This window comes from Otolemur garnettii, unplaced genomic scaffold (assembly GCF_000181295.1).
Source record: "Otolemur garnettii isolate 467f Iridium unplaced genomic scaffold, OtoGar3 scaffold00107, whole genome shotgun sequence".
Classification (NCBI taxonomy): domain Eukaryota; kingdom Metazoa; phylum Chordata; class Mammalia; order Primates; family Galagidae; genus Otolemur; species Otolemur garnettii.
This window is the reverse complement of record NW_003852502.1, coordinates 5,918,067-5,928,114: the sequence shown is the minus strand read 5'-3', so window position 1 is coordinate 5,928,114 and position 10,048 is coordinate 5,918,067. Positions and strand designations below refer to the sequence as shown.

At 41.9% G+C, this 10,048-nt stretch overlaps 1 protein-coding gene across 1 annotated transcript in view; it reads right to left on the bottom strand.

Moving 5' to 3' along the window:
• Positions 1 to 683: 683 nt before the first annotated feature.
• The window catches only part of FILIP1 (filamin A interacting protein 1), a 175,264-nt gene continuing 165,899 nt past the window's right edge, over positions 684 to 10,048 (bottom strand). The window contains exons 5-6 of the mRNA XM_003796744.2: positions 4,676 to 7,481; positions 684 to 1,518 (exon numbers count right to left, since the gene is read on the bottom strand). Coding sequence (XP_003796792.1) covers positions 1,312 to 1,518; positions 4,676 to 7,481 — 3,013 coding nt within the window. The 3' untranslated portion in view covers positions 684 to 1,311. The remainder of the gene's footprint in view (positions 1,519 to 4,675; positions 7,482 to 10,048) is intronic.

Below are 10,048 nucleotides of genomic sequence, written 5' to 3'. Positions count from 1 at the left end.
GAGAAGTCAAAATCGGTAACGTTGTTGTTATATGTATTTTTGTAAAGTTTACTCGGTTGGCTCAAACATTTTGGCGAAGGTGTGGCTTATGTGAGACCTTATATGCTAAGGTGTGGCTTACTAGCCGTCAGCGCATTTGTGTTCCTGTGACTGTGATACTCAACGTCCTCTTCAACACGGTTAATGTCACCAATACACCTGGCATTTTGCCATTGTTTCATGCTTATTAAAACATGCTTAAAAATTAAAGAAAATTAATCAAACATGAATAAAAGTGACAGCAATGATAATTCACTTCTCCACACGACACACACACACACACACACACATACACACACCCCAAGTCATGATCTGGTTCTCCATTTGCAAGTAAAGTTAATACTTAACTGAGGAAATTATTTGAACTCAACTAAGCTATGCATGATGTGTTTTTTTTTTCTTGGCATTCGTATCAAAATTTACTTTCTGCTATTTTCAATCCATCGCAGTCTCTGTTGAACTATAAAAGGCCGTTTGGCAGCTCTATTCAAACTGCTCCACAATTTAAATCAATTGCACACTTGAATAGAGCATGAGTCTGACATTAATGGTTCTAAAATTATTGCCAAAGAAATTCTGGGGATCTTTTGGAAGGAGCTAAAATTTCTATAATACACACAGACACACAAATAAGTAAAACTCTGTTTTTAGCATTCCATATTTCATTTTCCACTTTATTTCACATTCAAATTATTACCTGAAATCATCATAGAAGCCTGTATTTCTGCAAAATTTTAGAGGTTCAGGCTCTATGATAGCTACATGACTTTTTCCCCAGCATACAAAGCAAATTTAGAATTTGATAGAGGCAAATGAGAGTTTTTAAACTCTATCTTATCTCATAATAGAATTTTTGAAAAACAAAGAACTGTGGAACAAGGTCTATTCAGTTTGGCTTACAATTAGGGAATACGAGAGCAGGCCTTGGAGAGCATGAGATCCAGCCCCACGTCTTACTGAACCAAGAGCTGGTGCCTCCTCTGACAGTTAACTGATGGGTCCCCTCGCTAGAAACAAAACCAGGACTGGAGGCCAGGCCCCGCCCCAGTGTCCTCAACAGACCGCGGCAAACAGTAGTTTTGCTAATTAATTCTGTTCCCCAGCGTCAAAACAAATGCACAAAATAGGAAAGACACATGGCCATTAGTGGGTTATTTTATAAACAAGGTATTTCAAACTTAAATTAGTACACGTGAAGCGTTGGCGCAGGCAGAGGCAGGCTGGGCTCACAGCAGCACGCGCGTCTGCGACATACCCCCTCGGCCACTGCCCTCAGCCCTTCCCCCCGCCGAGACAGGTGGCGCTGCTGGCCGCAGACTTCTTCAGCTCTATTTTCATAGACTGAGTCTCAGCTCGAGGCTCGAATTTGGTCAGATTTCCTGCTCCTGGGGCTGCCACTACTGGCTTTCCTGCTTTCATACCTTTTGACATAGGAATGCGGGTGGGCGTAGGCCGCTGGGATGACCCATCCTGTCCCGACTGGAAGAGAGAAAATGCAGACGGTGAGGTGAGTTACCCCAGACACGCCATCATTCTGAACATTAGCAGGAAGACCCACAGGTGACCCTTCTTCAGATCAGAGTTGGGAGAAGTCTGGAGTTGGTATCTAGTCCCCCTAGATCACCTCTCTTTCCCTTCTCTTAAAACATCTTTGCTTAAAACTTCCCTTCTCAACCACCAACCTGCCTCCTCCACCCTTATTGAAGATGACCTTAACTTCCAGTTCACAGAGAAGTTACAGGTCACCAGGCACAGACTTGGCAGTGTTACCCCGACTGTCCCCCAGTTACCTCCACTCTCCCCCTCACCTCCCTTTCAGATGAAGCAGGAATTTTTCCCCTCAGAATGACCTTGTCACTGTTGACCACACCCTGCTTCTTGAAGTGCTGCAGACTCCCTTGCTGTGGTTCACCTCCTGACAACTCCTTCCCTATCACTTGCTGACTCCTTGCTGGCTTCTAAATGCGAGGGTCACTATGTTCCATTCTCAGCCCCCTCTTAATTTTTCACATTCATGCCTAAGTTATTATCACCCCATGTGTCCAAGCCCTAGGACCTCTAGGTGTCAATGCTGTCCTAAAATGCAGATGTGTGCTCCCAGCTACTCAGGGGACATGTCCAGTGTCCCCAGATCTCTTAAATACAACATGGTCCAAACATCACTTGTGCTTTCCCTAAACAGTAGAAGTTTCTCATACTACCTCCCCAGACACTCAGACAGAAACCCCAGAGCCACCCTCTGTACTCAAGTTTTCATAAAAGCGTTTCGATTCTGTCTTCGGTACAGCTCTGTCCTCATTTCACTACCATAGTTCAAGCCGACCCCACCTCTAGCCTAGAAAACTATAGCAGCATTCCTGCCCTTAGCCCCTGTGCCCTCTTGTTTATTTTTAAGCTATTTTCTGGACCTAATCTTCCTAAAACATAAATAACGTAATTTTTTCTCATGATCATTACCCTTTGAATGACTCCCTTTCTCTACTTGGAGAGTAAATGTCAACTTCACGACAAGGCACACCCTCCCTTCCGTTCCTGACCCGAGTTTGCTTTTTCATGTTCTGCTCTGGCGTTTTTGCCAAATTGCAGCAGCATGACGTGCTGCTCACGGTTCCCTGAACACTCCCCGGTCCTTCCACTGTCAGGTCTCTTTGTACACGCTCTTCTGTCCACTCCTTTTTGAGAACTCCCTTTTTATCTACAAATACCTCCTCCCCTGCAAAGCCTTCTCTGCTGGTTCCTTTGTACATACCTCTATCAAGGAACCACTAGGGAGGGTCCAATCCTGCCTCTCCCATCACATCAAGAATCTCAAAAGTCCTCTTTTCCTGCCAGCACCTGCCCCAGGGCCTAAAGTATAGCTGACACTCAGCAAATGCTGAATGAACAAATGTGCAAATGGGCTAGCCTGTTTAATTCTAAGAGCGGTGTCCCAAGCCTTTTTTGATTTGTTGTCCTTGATTTTATAGAATCTAATATACCTAAAATAAGTGGGCCATCATATGGGCCTTAGAAATCTTAGCTGTTTTGAAATTCGTTTGTGTATGGGGTTTAATCAGTAGTCAAAAATGTTGCCACAGAGGGTAATCTTAACCTTAAAATGAGAATAAAATGTTGCAGCAGAAACTCTAAGTTACAATGACTTACACCTCCACTATCATTTTATAAAACGCAGTGGAAAGAAGCCAGACCCTACACAGCCAAGCTGAACTCTGTATGGACGACAAGGCAGCATTGAACCCTCTGAGGAGGATGAACAATTCCAAATGCCGTGTGACTCCTGTTGCACTGCTAACTAAAAGATTTACTGGCAAAGCAATTAGTAATTCACACTTTGAAGTGTGTCTTCAGTCTATGTTCATAGAAATAAAGTAAATTATATTAAGGGTATGGGAGAGCAAGCCACAGTTTCCATTTAAATTATGAACCTCCTGTCTTTCTTAAAGAGATTTCAATATATGGTATAGAATTTATTCAGAGTCTAGGAATCATAGTTTCTAGTGTGTTGGCTTAGATTAACATCTAAATAGTACATGCCCTTCTCTAATTACATTTACAATTCGCCTCTAATAAATGAAGAAGACCATTACTGGAAGTATTCTGAAAAGCAGAATGTATTTTCAAGGTCTGGTTTTTGTACTTTGGGCAAGCTTTTTCATAATCAGTCCTTTAGCCTTCCAGCTAGTTATTAAATATTTATGAAGCAACTGCTTTTATAAGATGTGATTAAATTAAATAGCTTCTAGGCCCATAAAATTATTTCTTTTTTACTTTTAAAAAAGTTTTGATATGGGTGGTGCCTGTGGCTCAAAGGAGTAGGGCGCTGGCCCCATATACTGGAGGTGGCAGGTTCAAACCCAGCCCCGGCCAAAAAAAAAAAGTTTTGATTTTAATCTTATTTTTGGAATAAAGCATGACTATTGCCATACACAACCACATATTGAATATTTTAGGTTGTAAAAACATAACCTAGGAGTAGTTTTAATTCTTCCTGTATGTTAACTTGTTTCTCCCAGTCTGCATTTAGGCTGGGCATGGCGACTCACACCAATATCCAGCACTTTGGGAGGCAAAGGTGGGACAATCACTTGAGGTTGGGAGTTCAAGACCTGCCTGGGCAACATGGCAAAACCCTATTTCTACAAAAAGTTAAAAAAAAAAATTAGCCAGGTGTGGTGGTGCACATCTATAGGCCCAGCTGCTTGGGAGGCTGAGACAGGAGGATCACTTGAGCCCAAGACTTCAAGGTTACAGTGAGCTATGATTGCACCACTGTACTCCAGACCCTATCTCTATAAAAATAAATAACAAATAATAAAATAAAATTTGCAAAACCATTTTAAACATAAAAATCAAATTTTAAAAACTGTCCTTATTGTACACTACCATTTCAAAGAGGCCATCTTTGCATTTTGAGGTCTGCATAATAATTTCCATAAATAAGTGAAATTTTCCCTCAAAGTTGGCCCAATTTGTCAAAGTATGAGGTCAATTTAAAATTTCATTTCTCAGCATAGCTTATCCTCTAGGAAGCATCTGGCAGCTGGTCGAGGTAGAGTGACAGACATGTGCTATGTGGTCAGGGCGACGCTAGTCTCACCACCCCACTGGCCTGCACTTCGGAGCCTCTTCTACTCACCACTGACTGGGTTCCTCGAGCGGATGAGGTTGTGACTGGTGTGATGGTGATAGTGCTTGTCACTTTGCTGGCACCGGGTCGTGAAGACAGATGGTTCCTGGGAGAGCGAAGGACGGTGCCAGTGGAGACTTCCTTTTCAGCTGTCACATTGACTGGTCGGACGGTAATAACTGGATTCACGCCTTCAGCTGAAGTCCCAGGGGATCGTTTATACTGAGAACCTAAGTGAATGTGAATTTTATTGTCTTCCGTGGTTATAATATTGGCATTGGAGTTGTATTTCCGTACTGGAGTGGGAACAGTCTGTTTTTCTGGGGTGACTTTGAGGATAGTCCTTCCCACGGGCACTTCCTGGGATTCAGGAGAAACTGCAATTTCAGCTGGTGCTGCTGAAGTGGACACTGTCATGATCTGAATGGGGGACGTGGGCCTGTCCACAAACACGCCTCTTCCACTTTCTGGGGTCTTCTCTCTGGAGAATGTAGTGATCGTGACGGGGGACATGGCTCGTTCTGTGCCAAGAGTAGGATCTCCACTTTTCTGCTTTTGAGACATAACGTTGGGTGATGGAATAATGGTTATCCTTGGTTTCTGATTCCCTAAGGTAGGAATGACAGTGGTACTTGAAAAAAATTCTTCAGCTGTCGGGCTTGTTATCTCCAGAGTCGCAGTACTGTTCTCATGATCTGGCGTCACTCGGATGTGTAGGGGTTGGCCCTGCTTTGGAGAAAGGACGAGCTCTCCCGGGTGCCCTGGGCTGGGATTTGTTCGAGGCCCTTTCTCCTGAGTGATTGTGGGGCCATTTTCCCTTTTTCTCATCCATGGAATCCAAGACTTTCTCATAGTGAGCTCATTGGCCGCGGGAGGATACCTGTCCAGCACAGAGGAGCGTTCCACGGGCTTTTTCAAGCCCACCTGTCGGAGATTACTCATGATATGATTTTCTTCTTGAAAGGACTTCCGTATGAAGACTGCCGGCGTTTCCTCCTCTGCGGCTTCGCTGCTGACCGAGTCAGTCTGAACTCCAGTTGAGGTCACGGGAACATCCACCATCCTCCTTCCGTTCACACTGGGCCGGAGAGCTCGGCTGTAGCGCTTGGAGAGCTCCAACTCTTTGGTCAGATTGAGGACCTCCTGCCCCATGTTTTTGTTCTTGCTTTCTTCTTCCATAAATCTTTGTTGAAGGACAGAGTAATCCACTTGGAGCTGAGAGAGTTGATCTTCTTTGTTCATCAGTTCGTGAATTTTCTCTTTAAGAGCTTGTACTTCAGCTTTCAAGTCTCGACTTTTAGCCTCTTCCAGACGAAATCTGTGTCTCAGCTCAGCCTCCTGGCTCACCACCTCGCCTTTCTCTATCGCTTTGTTCTTGGCGATCTGGTGCTTGATTTCTTCCAGCTGTTGGGAGAGGAAGTTAGCCTTATCCTGCTCGGTTCTAAATTTTTGCTCCAGTTGATCATACTCATCCTCCGTCTTCATCAAATCCCCTTCGACCACCTCCAGCTGTTGGAGACGTTTCTTCAGTCTCTCAATTTCAAGTGTTAGCTCCTTAATCTTGTTATCTTCGGGGCAGGTGAGCTCAGGTCCCTTCCGAGACCTTCCTCTCGTTATTTCTCTTTCCACTTCCTCTATACCATCCAGTCTCTTCTTTAATAAATCAACACTGCAGCTTAACTCCGAGGCTCTTTCTTCTTCACTTTTCAGTCTGCCTATCAATTCATCTCTCTCTTTTGTCAAATTGTATACCTTTTCCTCCATTTCAGATTTCAGTTTTAAAAGCTTCTTACTTTCTTCAATTAGTTTTTCAGTGACATCCATAACCTTCCCTTGTTCCACCTTAAAATTTTTATTCAGTCCGTCCACTTTTCTTTCTTCTTGCTTTATTTTTTCCATCATATTTTTCCTTTCATCAACCAGCATCACAGTAAATGACTTCAACTTTGTAAGATCATCTTTCAGGCTTAATTCAGCCTTTTCCAATCTACTTTCAGAACACTCAAGTTCTTTAACTCGACTCTTGACCACTTCCAATTCATTTAGCAGATCTTTGGTTAAGTTCTTTTCTTTCTCCAGATTTAAATGTAGCTGGGTGCATTCCGATTTGCTCTTGCTAAATGCTTCCTCCAGTTTCTCCAGTTCGGACATTCTCTTCTGCAGCTTCTCAACTTCAAGTTTGAGCTCCTTGCTGTGGTGTTCTTCCTCCTGCAGCCTCTTTCTCAATTCCCTGCACTGAGATTCGGTTTTAGTGATTTCCTCATCTTTTCCCTCCATTTCCAGCACGCGCTTCCGGAGATTTTCCACCTCGGCCATGAGGCTGGAGTTTCCACATTCCCCTTTGGCAATTTTATCTCTCAATTCCTGCAGTTCTTCCTCGGCCTTCTGAAGGTTTCTATTGGTCTCTTCTAGCTCCTCAATTCTTTGGGTTAAGCCAACCAGCTTGAGTCGAAGTTGCCTGTTGTGAGACTCCTGATTGGCTAATTTAGCATTCATCTCCTCATGCTCCTGAGAGAACCGCGAAGCCTTGTGTTCCAAGTCCACTTCTAACTTGAGTAATTTCTGCCTGTCTTCTTTGGATTTGGAGGTAATGGCTCGGAGCTTTTCCTCCTCTTCCCTCAGTTTCTGAGTAAGATCCTGCACTTTCTGGCTCTGCAGGCCAAGTTGCTCAATGTGCATCTGCCTTTCATCCACCAGCATGAGGGCAAAGGACTTGAGTTTGACGAGCTCATCTCTCAGTTTATTGAGCCGTTTGGCATTTTCCTTTTCTTTTCGGGCTTGATATGCCTTCTCTTGTTCAAGGAGCTTTTTCAACCTAGAAAACAAAATATAAGTCTATGTTAAAAGAGTTATCAGCACATGGGTTTAAGTCTTAATATTAAATAAAAAACAAAATGCTCCTACAGTAAGTCTCTTTTCAATAGCTGTGATATACAAGTTTTAAAAATAGCCATTAATGAAACTAACTAGAATTCAGGAAATCAGTTACCCTTAGAGAGAGGTAGTGAGCAGAAGGGGGGGGGCTTTGGGGGTGCAGGTTTCTGTTTTGTAGTTTATATGCTGGTTACACAGGATTGTTTAGCTTACAGAATTTCCATAAGCTGACTACTTATGAGTACATTTCTGCATGTATATTATATTTCAATAAAGTAACCACTAAGTAAGATTTAGGTTGTACAATACTAGTGACTATTTATATATTGTTTTCTGTATTCTAGGCATTCGTATTTATTTTATTCTGACAGCATCCCTATGAGATACGTGTTCTACTGTTATAACCATGAGGAAAACGAGACACAGGGAGATTGTGTAATCTGACACAGATCACACAGCAAGTGGCAGTTCTGGGATCCAAATTCAGCCCGTGGGGCTCCAGAACCTTTACACCTCCCCTCTGCACTATATGACTTCAAGAGAGAAATTTACTTTAAATGAAAGGGAAAACCAAAAAGAAGAACCTTTGAGGTGGTGCCGTAGCTCAGTTGCTAAGGTGCTGGCCATATACACTGAAGCTGGTGGGTTTGAACCTAGCCCGGGCCTGCTAAACACCAATGACAACTGCAACAAAAAAAACAGCCAGGCATTGTGATGAGTGCCTGTAGTCCCAGCTACTTAGGAGGCTGCAGCAAGATAATCTCTTAAGCCCAAGAGTTGGAGGTTACTGTGAGCTATGAGGCCATGGCACTCTACCCAGGGCCACAGCTTGAGACTCTGTCTCAAAAAAAAAAAAACAAACACCAAACTTTGAGTTTTCTTATTTTGAACCCTTGAAATAAAGTATGCAAGTAGCCCCTGAGAAGAGCAAGGGTAAGACAGGCTGTTTGATACAAAGGCTGATCTATGTACACTGTTAGTGAGATGTTAGTTGACACCAGGACTGGCACAGGATTTTTTTATTTAAACAATTTTTTTTTTTTATACAGAACTAGATAGAGAGGAAGTCTGCACTACTACCAACACACAAATACGGCAGCCACGGGAATCATTATGTTTCACATGTATGAAATGCATTTTCTCTATGGTATTTATGTGTTGCTTTAGAAAGTAGGACTATAAATATGCTAGAGTAACCATTTACCATTTTTGCACTGGTCACTTAATTTGTACCAATTATTAATAGTTCTTTTTATATACCCATGAGATCAGAGTTAAAATTATAATCATATTCACCATATTTTAGTATAAGAATGCATTTTAATAATTAATATATTTATCAGAGAAGCGCATTTAAAAAGCCACTAATATGTATTTGTTTTAAGTATATTTTACTATTTTAATATGTTTTGTACCTTTATTATTCTGGCTGATTCATTTCTCATTTTTGATTCAATTAGCTGATAGCCAAGTAAATAGACTTTAATAGTCTCATATTCCATTGTGCAAAAAATGATTGCACATACATAGAGAAACTATTTAAAGTAAATGTGGTGTGAGATAATTACTAAAGAAATGGCTTTGATGATGTCATTAAGGTTTTTTTCACTGAATTTATTTTTATAAAACACCATTGTGTTTAAGCAGCTCTAAACTAAATGCATAGCTTCCAAAACCATTGTGCCATTATGACCTAATCCCTAAAATGGAAGGAAAAGATCATTTTCAATTCCTACAGGTTCACATGAGCAATACTGTGATAGCTGCCCTACCTGGGGTCCTTGTGTGTGTAAAAGGGCATTTTACTGACATCTTCTTTTGGAGTCCAAACAGCTGAAATAATGTCACAGAACCTTGGTGTAAGAGAGTCTTTTCAGCATATCTTCAACATAAAATGCCATTTTCAAACCCTTTGACCTTAACTAGACTATCAGAGATGAATTCATTCAAAACATCACTACTTTCAATTCTAAGCTTAACATCTTAAAACTTCTAAAATTAATTTTTAATCAATTTTTTAACAATACTATGTCTCGGGTGGCGCCTATGGCTCAAAGGAGTAGGGTGCCGGCCCCATATGCCAGAGGGGGCCAGTTCAAACCCAGCCCCAGTCAAAATAAAAGAATACTATGTCTCTATGCTGTCAGAGGCAGCAGGTTGGAAAAGCTAAAACACAGGGTTTGGAGCCAAAGCCAAGTGTGAATTGGCTCTGCCACTTTCTAACTGTGTGATCTAAAACTTCCTCACCCCAGTTTTTTCACCTGGGAGGAATATGAATACCTACCCGATAGGATTGTTCTGCAGATTACTTGAGATAGTCGAAATATAGTGACTGACAGACTCACTATGTGGGTGTAATAAAATCCCCAAACAAATATTAAGATAAGGACTAGAGAGTACCTAATTTCCTCCATCGAGAGAGACTCTTGGTGCTTTCTATGTTTAATCAAGAAATATTCCTATGTCATTATCCTGTCTTTACTAGTAAAACCTGGGACATTGGCTCGG